Raw genomic sequence first — 19,527 nt, 5'->3', positions numbered from 1 at the left:
AACAGATTTCTATAAGAAGAGAAATCTGTAGTACCTCTATCTTTAGTGCCTTTATGTTTTAGGTAAGCAGCTCACGGCTGGACATTGTGGAGAAGTGGACAGGCATACCGGATGAACACATGGACTGGATCGATGGGACTGTAATTCACAGCCTGTGTGAAAGACACCACATCTTTGTGACATTTGTCACTTTAGTGTGCGGGAAGTCAGAGGAAGTGAGTCAGGCAAGAGCCAGGAGTTTAACAATCTGTTCATTATGACTGCTCAGAGCAAACAACGGTGAGATAACTCCACACTGCATTGGTAACAGCGGAAATGACCTCCAAATACATCCTATAAACTGATAAGGTATTGTGAGAACTCTTCCATGTACTGAAAACCAAAGGTCAAAAACATCTCCGTGGACAACAACAAGGATTTAGGAAGAAGTGATCTTTGTGATATTTAGATAGTTAGCAGCTGTAAATATCCAAGCAATTGAGATAAATGTAAATAATACAGGAGACAGCATAACTGGATCTCATTTACTGATAAATAAGTCACTTTATTTCTTTAAATAGATCATAGGTGTAATGTGAAAAACTACAAATACTGCACGTAAAGACAAGTGCAATGCAGTGCAACAACAGTTAATGATCACGAGCCTTCATATGTGAATAAATAAGCCGAGGATAAATACATTTTCACCTTCTGTTACGTGGAACACGGCAAAAACAGACAGATTAAAAAAAAAATCATGTAAACAGATGTGGTGGCACATGACTGACTTAATCATCTGAGACAGAACGAGGAAGAACAGCAACAGTAGATGGGTGGATAAATACATGACGACATGTACGTGTTAAAGTACAGGTTCGTGTGAGTGTAATACGAAACATTGACCTTTTCTCATTCGGCTCAAACTGGCAGGTTAAAGCCGACACACTTTAACAGTTTAACCATCATTGCTTAGCTGCAAAAACAGATAAATAACGATTCAGATATTTTTAAATTGTTTCTTTTAGCATAATTAGAACTTCTAACTGTAATAGCAAGCAACTAAATATGCTTTTAGTTAAAAAGGACATCCATCCAAAAAGTAGCTCAATATTTCAGAGGCATTCTGTTTAGTAAGAATCATTTAGTTAATAAAATGGTTTGATTTTCCTGGAATAATTTAAAATGTGGAACAGAAACATCAGCAATCAGGTGACGAGTGCAAATACTAGATGATTAATCAGCAACACTACAGCTGGGGATGTGCACATGCAGTGCAGAATGATAAAAATGGCACTTAAAATACTTTCAGCTCATGAATCATGACATAACACGACAGGGATATGATCCGGTCTGCTGAAGCAGTTTGGTCATTTCATTTGAAGCTAGTTATTGACTGATGAATTATGTCTTTGACTAAAAAAAACAAAAACAATCACCAGAATGTGGTGGAATCTGGTCCTTCCCCAACATACAGTATAAGACCAGCTTATACTAACCAGTGTTACATGTAAACCATCAAAGTACAAAGACCTCAAGATGTTTTTTAAAAGGAATACTCGAAGCACGAGAAATACAAAAACATGTAAATCATAATGACACTGCATGATCCTACAAAAAAAAGAAAAGACAATGGCTCCACTATGTCCAGCATTTATGACCTGGCCTCTTTTCAGTACTCTGGGTTCAAGTTGAGGTGGCACTGCGTAGCGATGAAGAAATCGTTAAGCACCTGAATACTGTAAGTAAGTACATTTGTAGTTAGCCTAAAAACCCTGCTTATACTTTACATCCACTTTGCACAGCTTCGGAATCAGACTCCTTGAAAAATCTTTCGAATCTGTCCAAGTATCCTGGCCGCTCCGGAAGAAGAAAGTAATGTGTAGCACTGGCCTTCTTTCCGTCTTCCATGATGGGCAGAATACATGGTATATGTGAAGCAGGCAATCCTTCACACTTTGCCTTGCCCTGGGTTTTACTCACATACTTGGGATTGGGGGCGAAGCTTTGTGTAGGAGGCATCACTCCATTGACATAAATGGGAAGGCTTTTAGGACTAGGAGTGCGTGGGGCCACGTAGTAGATTGGCCTCCTGGGTGGGATTTCCGGAGGCTCCTCAATGCCTTGATGGTCGGCACTCTTTTGAGGACGTGACGGAATGGGAGCACGAGGAGGAACCTCTGGCTTTTCCTGTGTGTGGAAATTTCGGAGGTTAGCAGGTTTAAAAGACGCCGCAGGTCCCGAGTTGGAGCGCCGCAGCCTGCGTTGGGGTTTTTCTTGTTTGAGGCTGTCCCTGTCTCTAAGCACCACTTGTTCCCTCTCACACTTTTGTCCAATCAGATTCTCCTGCATGGCATCACAGTATGCATAGTTGATCTGCCCGCAACCCCGGAAACTCCGCCTGTTCTGTGCTCTGTATTGGAAGGTTGATGTTTTAGGCGCACATTCCGGTATCAGTAGCTGACTCTCGCTGGTGCTGGAGAAGAACTCCACTTCACTGTCTGCTGCTTCATCAGAAGACAAATCCCCCATGTCCGGGAGAGGAGGAAGAGGTTTAGAGCTTCTCCTGGGAGAATACGGGGGCGCTTGTTCGTAGACGGAGAGTTTCTGGAAGGACGGAACGACCTGGTCTCCTTCGGGCGAGCTGTGCAGGGAGGAGAGGAGGAGCTGTGCAGGATCCACAGGCTTTAAAGGCTGACAGTGGTGGCTAGAGTTGTGGGAGAAACTTGAGCCAAACATCTTCCCTGGAAGATAGTGGGAAAAAAACGAGTTACGTTTACAACAGGCAAACAGACATGATAGATAAGGCAGCTTAAGTCCTGAACCTCTGCCAATAACTGTTTTTCTTTCAGCAGTGATAGACAGCATTACTCAGTGAATAAGTGTAAATAAATATGGGTTATTTAGTCACTTAAGAATTCACACATGGTTTTATTCAGCACTTTAAAACTCTACTTGCCTCATTTACATTATACTTTATTTAAAAAAAAAATAGGCTGTATTATCTGAGTGAAAATGGTTTCTTCTATGTTAAACAACTTAGCTACTTAAGCTAATAATCCTTTGCAATAATAATAATAATACTCTCAAGCTTTTGGATCTTACTGTGTATCTTAATGGGAGGGAAAAAATGCAGCATCAGCTTAACAGAAAGTGCTTATCAGCCAGGAAGGTGACAAACTTCTGGCTTCCTATAACCTTCTAAATTTCCTGAAAAACATCCGCCTCAGAGGCAGAGAACACACAGTGACCAGACTGTGTGATACACGCTTCCCTCCCTCCCTCCCTCCGCCCTGCTGCTGCATTTCAGATTCAAACACTTACTTTCGAAGCCCACAGAGGTCAAGTCTTGCTGATGTGTTTTCACGGTGTAGTCAGCACCAAAAGAAAAGTACATGCTGTAACATAAATGGAAGAGAAGTCCTTCAGCACACATGGACCAAAACAGTACATTTAGCAATACAACAGAAACTCAGTAAATACATCACTTTCATGCCTTAAACAGCTTCCTGTCCAATGGCTTGCTAATATGTCCACAGTTCAATGCAGTTTCGTTAACACAGTATTATTTGGTATACAACGATGAGACTGGGTTTGTGCTCACCTGTTCATTTCATCATACTGGTCCCAGTATGGTTGGGACGAAGCCATACTTTGGGGGGGAAAAAAACAAAACTGAAGAGATACGTCACATTATCTCAGTCCTGGAAAATTCATAATCCACCAGCCTCCATGCTCCATGTAAACCAAGAAACCACCTGATTCTGAGCTCTGAAAGCAAAAGAAATGTGAAAGTTAGAGATTTTCTTTTCAGAAGCTGGAGTGTCTTCAAAAGTGTTCATTGTTGGGGATTCCATTAATGCTTTAATTTTTAGCTCCTTTTATGTACATCAAACTGAGGAATGCTTGTTTGAAGTGTGGTCATTTTTCACCACCCACTTCACCAGTAGGCATGTCCTCTGAAGACTCTCTCCTCCCTCCTTCAGTGCTCCAGCAGCTAGAGCTTTCCTTTAATTACAGAGCAGCACTCGGCCTTAATCAGCTCTGAAGACTGAAATCCTACATCCCCTCAATCTGGGAAAGAATGTATGGTGGGCTCTAATACCACTACTACTACTTAATAATAATAATAATAATAATAATAATAATAATAATAAGTAGTAGTAGTATTTTTCAGTACTGTAAGAATACTGCAAAATTTATGAAATCATGAAAGATAAATGTAATTCAAAGATACAAGAAACACACAAATAATCAAAACCGTTCCTGTCTGTTAATCTGGATAAATGGAATATCATTTTTATGAAATCATTTTTTATCATCTAAATCTGACTACAGCCCTGTGCCAAATCCTACTGATCCTCAGTCTTGTCACATCTCCTCACTTTAACCATCAGCTTCAGAGTCAATCTAATCTCTCTAACCACCTATTACTTTATTAAACAATGTTGTTTATAACCAGATCCTGTGTTGAGTGTTTTGTTCAATTTTCCCACATTCCCACAAAGATCACATTCCATCATAAGACTGTGAAAACTTGCACAATGCACAATGTACAAAAACAATCCAAAACAGTCAGATAATAAATAAACTAAATCAGACAGAAAACCCTCTCTGTTCTACAGGTAGAAACTGAGCAATATTAATCCACATTAATATCAGTGTTTCAGAAGGCGATTTCTTTAACCAATACAACCCTTTTTTGTTCTTCTAATTATCCAAATCATGTCACACTTCCTATATGAATGAATTTTGACAAACAAAAGACACACACCTTCATTTACGCCTGTAGGAATACCAAACACCTCGGTCAGCCATGGCGCCATGACATAAGTGCTTTAAAACACAATAACTTGTCTGTTTTATTTATATATATATATATATATATATATATATATATATATATAAAATGAACCCATTTAGGGAAAGCAGTGCTGGCATTCTCTTGAGAAAGGCTGAGTAAAATCAATGGAATACCAGGTAGGCCATGTTGTGCAACGCATCACATGCTTTGCTTCAGGCAGATCTGGGAAAGGCTGAGGCTACGATCATTAATTCTCCCACCACACATGTACATGAATGGAGCTGCTTTAGTGCCTGAATAGTGCTTTGTGCGTTCTTGACGGTGACCAGGACGGGCGCATGCACGAGGTCACGTTTCTGTGCGACACACAGGAGAGATGCATGAATGCTCTAACACACGTCCATTATTATAGCCATCTCATACTAAAACAAACACTGGGCAAGGCCGTGTGACTCGACACTATGACACAATATGGGCATGTATCGGGTACATGGCCATACTGTGATAAAAACCTATCACAGATACTAGCTTGAAGCAGTCGAACCCTGAAGGACTTACTCATCAATATTCATAATTAACATGTGATCTTTAATAGTGTTGAAAGGTTAGGTTGCATTTAAATTTGGTGATGACTTTTATGCAGTTTAAATTTCCTTCATCAACATCATTTTGGTCATTGATTTCCACCATTGCACAGCTCCCTGAAGTGTTGCCAGTAGGAATTCATTTCTTCCTAAAGAGACTGCTGCAGCAGCACTTTAGTGTTTAGCCTCTCCTACTCTCACCTCTTCATCTGTATACATGAATTCCAAACTTTCATGCACTTTTCTGAACCCCTGAGCTCAGTTTCTGTCGTCTCCACTATTTTTGTTTGATTTCTCATTAATATGACCCTGAACGTCACTGGAACCTGGTGAGTGAGAAAAGCCTCTCTAGCTCTTTTGTTTTTAAGAGCTAAGAGTAAAACCTGAGCATTATCCTGTGATGGTTTCATATTTTGCCGTTATTAAACTTCACTGTAGCTGCACTAGAAATGTCAGGAAGTGATGTTAGCACAGCACACAAGCTTCAAGGGAAAAATTTAAATATAGCATCCAACAACAAATTAGTACCAGAACTGCCATCAAAATATTATGGACATTATTATATCATCATATTTAATGTGTTTCAAGCTGTAGTGTTCATATGATGCCCCATAATGTCTCAATACCAATATATGATGTGGTCTTTGTTTACTAAACTAAATTTATTTTATTAACCAAACAATAACTTGTCTATAACTTTAGCTCTCTATAACTTTAACTTTAGTCATACAAGCCTCTAAAGTCTAATCCCAGGTTCATGACTGACAGTAAAACACAACAAAGCTCCTTTTTCATTCTGAACATGAAATGAAGGTTTTATTGTGAAATGTTCTGATGCCTGTGTTGTGTCATAGCTCTGAGTCAAACTGACCTAAGCCAGAGTGTTTGTTTTACTATGAAATGGCCGTGATAAAGGACGTGCATTAGTGTGATCACACCTCACGTTCACGTACTGAGCACACGTCTGATGTCATGCAAGAAATCTGTCCTGATTTAAATACACCGCCATTCTCATCACAAACACAAAACATTACAGTACTGATGGAAACGCTTTCATAAAACTAGTCTCCACACAGAACACAGCCCAAACAATGACATTAAAAACAATGACATAGAATAAAGTCAAATAAATTAAATGTAGTCATCGATATCAGTGTATAGTGTGAATGTGTGTTTGGGATTTTTTTTTTTTTTTTTTTTAGTTCATGCACAAAACTGAATTTTAGAAACTAATTCTTAATAAATAAATGGTCAACTGTACAAGCAAGCTCAAAAGACTGTGGTCTATATAAATTCTAAAAACAACAATTTCTAAAAGGTGTCAAACAGTAAACACAACGTCTTCAGTAAATACAGTGTCTCTGGCATGAAATTAAAACAGACTCGAGGTCTCAAGCAGTTTACAGTCGAATTAAAACTCAGTGGGTTTCAGGAAAATGGCATTAACACAGCCAAAAAGAGAAAAACTCTCAGAGCTGGATATAAAAATGAGTTTAGAGACAGCGTTAATAAGACTGAAAATCACAGACTTGAGAAATTCATTAGTGGAATGTCAAATCTAAAAAATTATATTAAACTGTGTCATTTTATTGTGTAACCGGTTAACTATTGTTTAATTGTCTAACTATTAATTCCACTCTGGTTATTTTGGTTGCTTGTCCTAAGGAACATCTGCAAAACTCATTTTAGGTTGGTTTTTGTCATTTTGGAGAATTAGGTTAAAAGATTTTGAAGGTAGCTGGATGTGAATTAGTGCCGTGACGTGTAAAGGTATAAAGATGTGATCGGATATCCGGATGCAGAAATACCACAATCCTGTCTTTGTGTGTGTATAAAGTGAACAGAACATCACAACATCTGTAATTTTTCAGTTTCACATTTGTTTTTAAACACTGACTCTTATGAAAACACAGCTCCCAAATTCAACTTCAACTTCCTGTCTCTGAGTTATTCCAGCTCAGTTCAGTTTTCCTTTTACATTAAAGATTTTAGTTTGAGATTTGATCCAGAAATAGACATGAAGCTCTTCTCAGTCAGATTAAGTGTTCACCAATACCTGAAGTTTCTCTCTTCAGATTATAAAGTTCATCAGAGGTTTTTTTTCTCTCTCCCAAAAAAAACCTGAGAGTAAATTCATTTCTAAGTCTTTGTAAACTCACATCTCATGCTCTTCTGCCTTTCACTGCATCTCCCATGGCTCTTATTTGTATTTGTATTAATATTTTCAGCTTGATCATTTAGAAACATTTTGTTGACCCACAACAAACTCTAGGTCCAGGGTTAATACTCTCTCAATTCCGCCCACAGTAACTGACAGCTCCCAGGATCCAGCTGTGACTCAGGTGCGACTCATCTCTCACACACACACACACACACACACACACACACACCTCTTACTGAGGAAAAAGGAGTCAGGAGTTAAGAGTTTAAAGAGACTCTCTCTCTCTCTCTCTCTCTCTCTCTCTCTCTCTCTCTCTATCTATCTATCTATCTATCTATCTATTTATTTATTTATTTATTTCGGTTTAGTCATCGACATTCTACTTTCTTTCAGTTGAAATTCTTTTATAAAACACTACGATAGACAATTTTATCAGCATTACTCACAGATTAATTACTTCTTTTTATCCCGTCGTATTCCTCTCTGAAATTCCTGAAAGCGAGTTGGTCGTTTTGAGAATCTTCAGCCTGGACACCAGTGAAATAATGACCTGAACCTCTGGAGAAAAATCTCCTCAAACTAACAGAAAGAAGATTCAAGACTCTACAAATCAACCCCAGGCCCACAGAGCGAGCTATTTATATGCACTGGGGACGTCTGACTCTAAGCCCCGCCCTCTTAAAGGGACAGGATGTTTATTAATGTAAAACGTCACTAGTTAGGGCTTTATAGAGGAATACCAAGAAAAGAACAGGAAACTATGTTCATGTCTACATCTTTTGGATCTTTCGTCAATCTTTATTATTTTATTATATCTAAACACTAACTGCAAGGCAGGAGAATACACCCTTGTACACTTATTCATTCCTAGGCACAGTCTATTGTGGCCAGTCCACCTACTAGCTTGTTTTTGGGATGTGGGAGGAAACCCGAGAACCCAGAGGACATCCACACAGACATATGGAGAACATGTAAAACTCCACACAGACAGTCACTGAGCACGGGATTAAACCCGGGGTCCCTGGACCAGTGTGACACATGAGAGCTTAGATGAATAAACTGCACTAAATGTTTATCACTTGTTTTGCTTAGTCGTTGCTTATTTATTAGCTGTTACTACAACTATCAATTAAGAGCATGTATTTTAGTATTAGAAATCTGCCTAAAGGAAATTTTATGTCTGCTAAACCATTTTAGTGACCTGAAACTGCTGAATATCAATCCTTCCTTCTTTTAGTATGTAGTCTTTTAATTATATGTCAGAAAAATCATCTTACAGGCGTCAACACAAGTGTCTGCACATGAGCTGTAAAGCACCACTCCTGAATGACTGTAATTTTCAGTCCATTACAATTCCGCAACAACAACTTTTGAAACACCCGCGCATCCGCATGTCTATAATAGATATTTTTCCCTAGGTTAGTAATGGTGTAATAGGTCCTAAGTTGCTTTTGTTGCTTTTTCTGTCATTCTAATTATTGCTTTAATCCATCCTTTTCAGCAGTTTTCAGGAGAATGTTGAGTTAAACAGTTTTGTCACTGTGTGTAGGTGTAGGAAGGCAAGAGTGAGGGGCAGCTCTGTGGAAGATTACGTGTTTTCACAGAAACTGCAATTCATGTCCTGTTGACGCGGTGTATGTTTTATTTTTCAGCCTGGTCACGAGCTGGTTGTGTTCCAACGACTGGGCTTCTCATTACAGCCACACTGAAAGCAAAACCACTGAGAACACGAAGCTTGCCGTGTCGATCTGTATAAGGGGTGACCAAAGTCCTTGTGAGTGAGCTTATAAAAACAGTAATGAAGCATAAGATAATCCTAAAGCCCTGTACAATGTAAGTGTCAATATTGAAAGAGTCAGTGTTCAAAGTTCACAAAGAGATCACAAAAATAAATTCGGTTTACAATAAAATAAAGCACATTATACACACACACACACACACACATATATATATATATATATATATATATATATATATATATACATATATATATATATATATATATATATATATATATATTTGATAGTCATATTAAGAGGCATAATGTGAGCCTGAAAGATGAAAGTATATCAACAAGCATAAATATTTCCTTCTGAACCCCATGATTTGTTGCCTCTTATCCCCGAGGACAGGGACAATAGTTCAGCAAGCCTGGGAGCTGTGGGGGTTATGCTGTGGTGGGCCAAACTCCCATTTGGAGGGTCAACTCATTTCCTGTCCATGGGCCTCAGTCCCACACACAGCTGCTAGTGCCATGAATCATATATCAGCAACCTTCTTGAATTGCTGTCAAAGACACTATGTTAGTCATTCATCATGGGGTAAAAAAATAAATTTATCATTATCTAATTCAGGTTAGAGGAGCAGCAGATTTCTTCTGCTAATTCTTGCATTAGAAATCCAATTATGGACTTTTCTCCATGACAAAAGCAAATGAACTGTAACATTAATATTTCCATGTTCTTTTAGATGTGTCCAGCTTCCTGCAAAGGCAGGATTGTCCGAAATATTTAGCATCCAACAGGAGTTATAGCGACATTAAAATCAGCAGATGACACATCAAATCCAAAATATTGAGACTCTCTTGGACAGACACGGTTTGTGGTCAGAATCGAGTGATTCTAGGTAGTGGTACATCAACATCCGAAAACCACAAATGGCTTTAGCAGTAAACTCTACATTTGATTGCTATTTCATGACACAAATCCGAAACAAATACAAAACCATATGAGTCGAGCTCTTCTTTTCTTCTGAGGCACTCAGAGATCCTTTTCCTCCTGGAGGCAAATCTGGAAAGATCAGCACTGATGTATAGGGGCACAAATGATTTTACATATGTAATATAGTTTTTTATGAAATTTAGTAACACTATACTGTTCATACAGCTACCAAAAGAATATCATAACAGCAGTCGTAATGATATTCATTTCATTTTATATTTATACGTTTGCCAGATGCTCTTATCCCAAGTGATTTATGATTGAAGGCATAAATCATGAGTCACAACTAAAAATTCACATATAGATCTGCAATTAAACACACACACACACACACACACATCTGTGCCACAGCTGGAATTATTATCAGTGATTGGGCAGGGCTTAGTAAACATAATGAATTCATCACTCAGCTTGGGCCATGTCCTTAAGTCTTTAAAGCTGTTTGTTTGTTTGTTTGTTTGTTTGTTTGCTTAATGTCTCCAATTGCCATTTAATCTCCAACACACCCTCTTCTATCAATGAATTTGAAGAAATTTATCCATATCTTCTGCATAAATAAAATAAATAAATAAATGAATAAATGAAATAAACAGTTTTAACTTTTATACCTCATCAGAAACACTTGAACTGCTGAGGAGTTTTAATTGTTGTCTTTTGTTATTTGTTTTGTATTTTGTCATTTGTTGCCTTCTTGAGTTTTTATCCTGCGAAAATAAAGTTTACTAACTAAATACAAGCATGAATCATCATAATACAGAATCAGGACAACTGACCTAATATTATAAGTTTGTTAAAATGCCCATTTTATACTGACAATATCTTTCCTTGTTTAGATCTTGTTTTATCAGACTAACCTGCAGATCCTAAAACAGTAATAAAAATAGATAAATCCTACAAGGTTCTGCTATAGGACCCCTATATTTTTCAGTCTCAGTTCCTTGGACATTAAAACATAATTATGATTTTCTTTTCTGTACTGGTGATACACAATTATACATGAGATACTTTTGCAAAGATTCAACAGCAGAACATTGCAAAATAAATGTCTGTGTAAATAGAAATATCCTTTAAAACATATTCTAAAATAAAAGGTTTGTATTCAGAAGGTTCCTGATTTCGGTCAGAAGCTTGACAGCTGATCTGTGAACCTCAAAGCTTCATGCTGTCTGTTGCTGCAATCCCCCATACTGTGTTATAATCCGATTCCTGTGTAAACAACATCTTTAAACAAAGTCGAAATATAACGTGCTAAATGTATGTGATACTCAGACACCAGTGTATGCTTATATATGCTGGTAACCTTTAGACTGGTCTACTGAAATGTGTTACTGGAGACTGGAGCAGTTCTCATTCTTACTCCAAAAATACCTACAGTGAATACCTGTTAAATTTATCATCGGCTACCAAGTCTGGCTCATGGCATGACAACTCTACTGATCTCTAGAAGCTGTATAGTAGCTCATTCCCAGTGCTTTGCCCAATAGCTGGAGCTGGCCAGGTATTAATCCCAGGCAGCATTTGAAGCTCAGCCACTGGAGCTTCAAACCCAAACTCTGAGGAACATGAGGATTTCCAGCCTGAGAAGTGTTTGAAATTCAGATTAAAACAGTATTTACTTATATATTATATATAAATTCTATAATATATCTTTTCTAAGTAAATTTTAAGAAATAAATTTAGAGTCAGTGTATTTGTGATCATTATTGTGCCTATGACATAATTTGTTTATAGTTTTTAATTCTTTACATGTAAAGTATGGTGAGCAATCAAGCTCAACATGAATAAATACACATTATTATTATTATTATTATTATTATTATTATTATTATTATTATTATTATTATACCCCAGTACACTAACACAGACACAGAGAGAGACATGATTAAAAACACACACAAATACAGAATCACTTTTTGAGTGTGTGTGTGTGTGTGTGTGTGTTTAGCTGTGACACTCTGCTTTCTGTTCAATTGGTTCAGAATGATTATCATTGTTGGCTCCTTGATCAGCTAGAGGATTGGATTATATTTTTGCTCTCTTTTAAACCAGTTTGTGTGACTAGAGACTGATTGGTTGAATGGCAACCTTTCATACTCTGTACATGATTAGTAGAAATTTGTGCAAACCCTCCTTCAGTCTTTCATTGCATGATTAAGTTTAGGTGGTGGAACCTGACTGGGCTGTTGAGTAGCTTTGGCTTTTATTGCTCTAATAGGCTGCAATGGCTCAAGACACCCACTGCATTTTTCCACTGAGTAAAGCTCCTTTGTGACCAACAGCACCAATCAGGAGGCAAGGGTTGGGTGACACGCCAGCACTGGTTGGTCCTTTCACTTCATGGCACCACAGGATCAGGAAGCCTTTGACATGAACAGATGCACACACACACACACACACACACACACAAGAAGAATGAATATGCAATCATATGCAAATGGACACAATGTTTGGGAGAAAGACATTTTATTTCTATTTTATCCACATTATACATTTATTCATTGGACAGGCTTTTCCCCCAAATAATACAAAGAGAGTGAATGTACATACAGATAATATTTTTAAAATGTTTTAGGGGATAAACAACCACCCAAAATAAAGTAGTTCCATTTTGAGTAACCCTGTAGATTATACAGTTCATTAAAAAAAAGTCTCACATTTTTATTTAAAGTAAGGAAACACAAGCAAGTCTGTCCTTAAGGCACACAGAGTTTCCCAGGATGAAACAAAATCATTCAAATAAATTAGTGGGCAAAGAAGCAAAGCAGGGATTAAAGTGATTCAGGGTCGAAAACAAATGACTTCATGGCAAAGCAGCAGCTATAAAAGGCAGTAAGGTGGGGGCTTGGAACAGAAAGGCATAATTAAGGCTGTTTGCCTGGGATACAGCAACAGAAGGATGGGCAACTCAATTACCCATGGTTCCAGGCTACAGAAAGGGCATGAGGTTTGCGCAGCCAGCAGGGTTCCTTCCGCAGTGGACTGTGTGGAAAAGGCCAACACATTAATCTACTCCAAGACTTTTCTCTAAGTGGACAGGGTCAGAACATAAATGACAGACGCAGCACAAAAGAGTGAGATGTTGAGCACTATACAGAGACTAGGAAAGAGATTTTTATTTTATTTTTATATTTTTTCTTGAATCACTAATAACATACCCCAAATGGTCAAAAGTATGCGGACACCCGACCACGTCCCCCATACATGGATCACTTCTCACAAAAGCACACTATTGTTTGGAAGTAAGGTACGCTGGATTGTTAAGGAATGCTGCAGAATTACAATTTCTCTTCACTGAAACTATGAGGCTCAAACCTGTTCCAGCATCACAGTGTCTCTGTGCAGAAAGCAAGCTCCATATGTCAAGTTTGGAGTGAAAGAACTCAAGTGTCCTGTACAGAGCATTGACCTCAACCCCACTGAACACCTTTAGGATGAACTGGAAGTCCGTCTTCGTGCCAGCTCTCCTCATCCGTTATCAGTGCTCTACCTCACTGATGCTCTTCTGGTGGAATGAACACAAATCCCCACAGCCATGCTCCAAAATCTAGAAGCCTTTCCAGAAGAGTGGGGGTTATTATAGAGTTGAGTGTAACTATAAATGCATTAAAAGCATGATTTCATGGTGCATAATATAATATAATATAATATAATATAATATAATATAATATAATATAATATAATATAATATAATATAATATAATATAATATAATATATAACATAATATAATATAATATATGACAGCATGGTGGCTTAGTGGTTAGCACGTTCGCCTCACACCTTCAGCGTCCTCCCTCTCACTGTGTGTGTGGAGTTTGTATGTTCTCCCTGTGCTTGGTGGGTTTCCTCCGGGTGCTCCGGTTTCCTCCTACAGTCCAAAGACATGCTTCTAGGCTGATTGGTGTCTCTAAATTGCACGTAGTGTGTGATTGTGTGAGTGTGAGTGTGTGTGTGCCCTGCGATGGGTTGGTACTCCATCCAGGGTATCCTGCCTTGATGCCCGATGACACCTGAGATAGGCACAGGCTCCCCGTGACCCGAGGATAAATCAGATAAGCGGTACAGACAATGACATGGAATGAAAATTATATATTATATTATATTATATTATATTATATTATATTATATTATATTATATTATATTATATTATATTATATTATATTATATTATATTATATTATATTATATTATATTATATTATATTATATTATATTATATTTAAATGTGACATAAATATTAAAATTTAACAATAAAATTAGTATATTCCAGGCCAACAATATAACTCGTAATTCTTTCCTTTCCTTGTCTTGTCTTGTCTTGTCTTGTCTTTTCTTTTCTTTTCTTTTCTTTTCTTTTCTTTCATTTCCTTTCTTTTCCTTTCCTTTTCTTCTCTCTGCATGTTTTCATCATTATTCATAGCCAGGCAGATAAAGCATTATGTGTGAAGGAGTGCTTAGTCATACGTGGATCTGGTGTGAGTGCAGAAGCAGTGGCCGGGATGCCTGTGGATTTCGGCGCTGCACATTTCCACCCAGATTATTGGCAGGAGTTTGTCTTGGCGAGCCGAGAGGCTGCTTCCTCCTCCATTCCAGCCTGCGCTTCATGGCTTACATCCTGTGACTCATACTTACTTACAAAGTCATGTTTTACTGTAATGTTCAGTTCTTCCATTTTTTAGCTAAGCAGTGGATAAATAAAGTCAAATATAAATAAAGTCATGATCTTCTTAACTTAATTGTGTCATGAACAAAGCTGTCTTACTCATGAAAAATTCCTGAAGTCATTCCCAGATGGAGCCCAGATTAGCCAACATTATATAAGTTTTTCCCCAAATTAGCCTTAAAGTTTATTTTACGTAACAAACATGTGCTCAGATGACTAACTGTTTAATGTTGTAAATAATTCCTGAATGAAAATACTACAGAGCTAAGTAACGAGTGAAGTTCCTGTTAATGATGAGACACACTTGAATGACACACATCATTTCCTCTGTGCCCTGCCCTTAAGGCTCAGGCGGGTTAAGCTCTTTGAGTTAGAATCGTGAAAAAAGCTTGTTTTCATGACTGATCACAGTGAAGATTTTCTCTCTGACAGATTGTGAACGTTTCCATGTAAACTATTGGGCGGAGATCGAAATAAGTCAGGTCAAAGAAATGCTTTGATTAAATTGTGGGAAAGAATCAAAAGTATTACATCATCAGTGAAAACGCCTCTTGCCCCTCCCTCCCAGTCACATGTGTGTCACGGTGGAAAGGTGCAGCAACTTCTGGTCCCACTGAAGAGTATGGAATATCAACAATAGATAGATAGACAGATAGATAGATACATACATACATATATATACATAAATATAGAGTACAATAAGTTAAAGGTAGCAGTGCAGATATGAAACACAGTCTTGGATTTATTTACATTATAGTACAGTCCACATGTGCAAACTGTTGGTAGATAATAAATATGAAGAATGCTGAGTCTAGAGAAAAGTGTTAATAGTTGTAGTAGTTCAGTGTGAGAGTGTTATCACCTGTCACACACACACACACACACAGATGAGCTATTGTATAATGTGATAGTGAATGGTGTGAATGATCTCCGGTAGCGTTCTCTGTGACACGAATCTGAATGAGTCTTTGGAGAATTAGCTCCTCTGACTCTGTAGTGTGGTGTAGAGCGGGTGAGATGGATTGTCCATGATGGACAGGAGTTTGTTCAGTGACCACCTGTCCCTCACTGACCTCGATGTCTCCAGTTTGTGTCCAATGACAGATCAGTAAATCAGTAAAGACAACTGAACATACATTTAGAAAAGAAGGAAAGAAAAAAACTTCCAAATAATTGTCCATTTGATATGAAGTGACTTTGATGGACAAGTAATCCATGAATCTTTGCATTTTTCAAGAACTCTGCAATGTTTCATGTAAAGCAGGTTAGTGTTCTATGGTACATTGGGATTAGATTAAAAAGCACTATCACATAGACAAGCACTGAAGTGAATCAAAACAGAATAAACATGGCTGGGACATTCCACATTGTGCAGTTGAATGGACAAGCCTGCCATAAAATCTATAGGTTATGGACATTTGAAGATAAATAACCACACAAATGTTTTTCGTTAGCATGGTTTGTGTGTAGCTGCTTCTCTTTGGAACGTGACTATTTTACATTTTAAGATTTTAATGAAAGCAAGAATGGATTCAGGCTTTGGAACAGAGAACGTAATTTAAGTGTACGTTAAAAATGGTTCACTCATCAAATCGTTGTTGTTGTTTTAAGGGAATGGGGCATCAGTTTCCTTGCAGTGTCTTAGGCCCACGATTTTCCCATGGAACTTCCTGTGGACTGACTTTTTCTCACCCGACTGGAGGCCACCCACTGTGGATATATTATAATTACTATCTATATAAAAAATGATTAGAACTGGTGCTAACACTGTCAGCTGAGGCCGAGTTGATAAGGTGTTGGATTACTGATCAGAAGGTTGTGAGTTTGAATCCCAGGTCCTCCAAGCTGCCTCTGCTGGACCCCTAAACAAGGCCTTTAACCCTCAGTTGCTCAGCTGTATTAAATGAGATAAAATGTAAGTTGCTCTGGATAAGTCTGTCTGCCAGAAATGTAAATATATTGTAGAAGGAGACTGATATAAAAATATTGCATGGAATCATAGCATGTGATTTTTTACAGAACTCAAAATGAATGATACATTCAGTTTAATTCAGTCCTACTGAGTTTGTCCTGATATTTTAGATTTACTGATTCAAACATAAAATCCACCAGTTTCAGGAGGAGCACACTGAGCTGACGTGAAGCTTGTCCATGTCTCAGAGGCCTGAGCAGAGAAAACGTGACTCGGAGGCAGCAGGACAGCTGAAGAGTGCAGACTGGATACAGGAGCAACTGGAAGGAGAAAAGAAAAGAGCGAGGGAGGGGGCATTCATTCTAAGGTTTCTAAACCTAACATCCGTCCGACAGTCACACATTTGATTATTGTTTGCTCAAAAAAGATCTAAAGGATGGAGAGGAAGCTTGTTGACCTGTGCTCTGGCAAGAGGTCCATGGAGTACAAATGAAGAAAGCTTTTTTTTTTTTTTTAGAGATGGACAGGGTTTGTTTCAGATTCAGAGGATATTCCCATCTCTTCAGAGTAACATACAGTTTAATAAGCTGGCAAAGATCAAGCAGCAGCTAAGAGAAGACCTTAAGGTCAAGCACAATTAAAATTCTATAAAAAATATTTTAAAATGGGTTTCAACGTGAGGTTTGCTCATGTCTTAGCAGCCGTGTGACAGCCAGAGACACAAGAAAGTTTTAATAGATGACGCCACTGCTCATTTCAGTTACACATAAATATACAGTATATTCAGACATATTTAATAATAAACTAAAATAAAAATAAATAAAATCAGAACCAACCAAAAAACTGCAAAACTTAATGTAAATGAACCCATAGGCAAATGATCTCAGAATCCCACAGAAAAGAGTAATTGAATTTAGCATTTAGTCTATTTTACTCATGCTATGATTTTGTCCATGAGGTGAAGTAATGTGGAGTTAAGTGGAGTAAAATCAGGAAATACAAACAGTAATGAGGTGTATGCTCTAGAGATATTGCTATTATGCAGTTAACCATTGGCAGAAATCTGACATTATCAGAGCTTAACTAGCTAAAACATTACCAAAAGATTCACACTGGTTATGTGTTAAAAACACTGAGTGTCTATCCTCGCTGTAACCTCAGCTGTTTTTCTGCCTAGAACATACCTTGATACCTCAATGTGAAGAAACCATACATGTGTGTATTTTACTAAAATTACATGGAAATGTCTTCATTTATGTATCTTGCCTTGGTCATCTGTCTGAAGATAATGTAGGTTACAGAGTTTAATAAATGCAGCAGAAGATGCAGTGATTTCTCCTGAAGTGTGATTTCTGCACATCGTTAAATAGCTACATCACAGTGAAACGGATAGAAATGTAATCTGTTCAGATCATAATCAGATTTCAGGCAGTTTTCTAGTTTTACAAATTAAAATTAAAATGCTGGAACCTGTGGCTGAGGTCAGTGTTAAAGGGTTGTCCAGGCGGTCACCAGGGGTGGAGGAAGTACTGAAAAATTATACTGAAGTGAAGGATGATGTGTAAATATCTATACCAGCAATATCAGCTAAAGGTGAAAAATGGTACTTTTAAATAGTAAAAAAAAACTAAAATATTTTCACAAAGTTAAAACAAGTTCATGTAAAATGTATTTTTTATTACTTACTAAAAAATTCTCATTATTATTATTATTATTATTATTATTATTATTATTATTATTATTATTATTTTGCAGCTGCAGTGTTTTGAAAACATGGAAAATTACAGACTTTGAGTTGTGATAATGGTATGGTATAGGTATATGGATATGGTACCCAGTAGGACTGATTTTTCTACATGGATGAAGCTGATTAGATGCTGAAGTGAATCAATTCAGTCGATAAATTGCGTAGAGTCACTGGCTGGAGGTGAGAAGAAGCGGATTGTATCAAGAATTCAAAAATGAAATAAAGATGAAAGTTTTTCTTGAGCTAAGTCTACTAGTTTTAAAGTAAATACACTAACATAATTAAGTATTATAACAAAGAACAGTTACTCAAGTATTGTCCACCCTTGGACTCACCCTTGGAGTCGATGAAATGGACGGTAATAACTGCTATTGCAGAGATAGATAATTGGTCTGCGATTGGACCGAGATCAAGTATCAATGTGGGAGTCTCCCAGATCTCAATCACAGAAGCTGGTGGATGAGTGAACTCACAAACATTTTACTACACAGGACGTCCTCCATTCTAAAGTAAACTATAATTGACATCACAGCATTTACGGTCTCTTGTTCAGGTCACTAACCCTTTGTACAATTACTTGGTGTACTAGAGGACAGACCTCTGTTTACCTTAGTGTTGTGTTTGTTCTGCCATCTACAGGAGATTTAGAATATGATTACAATCTCACAGAAACTGCTCCCCGACTGCTGGGTCAAAGTCCGTTCCTGCCTCCGTGACACGTACCCATGGAACCGCCCACGACAGTAACACGTCTAAAGAAACGCCAAACAAATCTCTTTCACCTTCGACACACTAACAGAAGAAGATGGCTCATCCAAGGTCAAAGTCTCCGGAGCCAGCGTGCTACATATCAGCTCTCAGATCGTCCTGCCTAAATCACAAGTCTAACTTTTGACCCGAAACGATATCGGCTCAGATTTCCAAGAGCTACGTTGTACACACTGGAAGCCAGGCACTTCAAAA

At 37.8% G+C, this 19,527-nt stretch overlaps 1 protein-coding gene across 1 annotated transcript; it reads right to left on the bottom strand.

The window, feature by feature from the left end:
• Nucleotides 1-523: 523 nt before the first annotated feature.
• On the bottom strand, nt 524-8,148 carry LOC131366059 (ERBB receptor feedback inhibitor 1). The gene is made up of 4 exons (XM_058410208.1): nt 7,972-8,148; nt 3,581-3,747; nt 3,301-3,374; nt 524-2,720 (listed from the first exon to the last, which is right to left on the bottom strand). Exons 2-4 carry the CDS (start codon nt 3,625-3,627, stop codon nt 1,756-1,758), a joined length of 1,086 nt encoding a protein of 361 aa, XP_058266191.1. The 5' UTR covers nt 3,628-3,747; nt 7,972-8,148; the 3' UTR covers nt 524-1,755.
• Nucleotides 8,149-19,527: the final 11,379 nt, after the last annotated feature.

This window comes from Hemibagrus wyckioides, linkage group LG15, assembly GCF_019097595.1.
Source record: "Hemibagrus wyckioides isolate EC202008001 linkage group LG15, SWU_Hwy_1.0, whole genome shotgun sequence".
NCBI classification, from domain to species: Eukaryota; Metazoa; Chordata; class Actinopteri; order Siluriformes; family Bagridae; genus Hemibagrus; species Hemibagrus wyckioides.
Note: the sequence above shows the minus strand (reverse complement) of the source record. Positions and strands in the feature narration are given on the sequence as shown.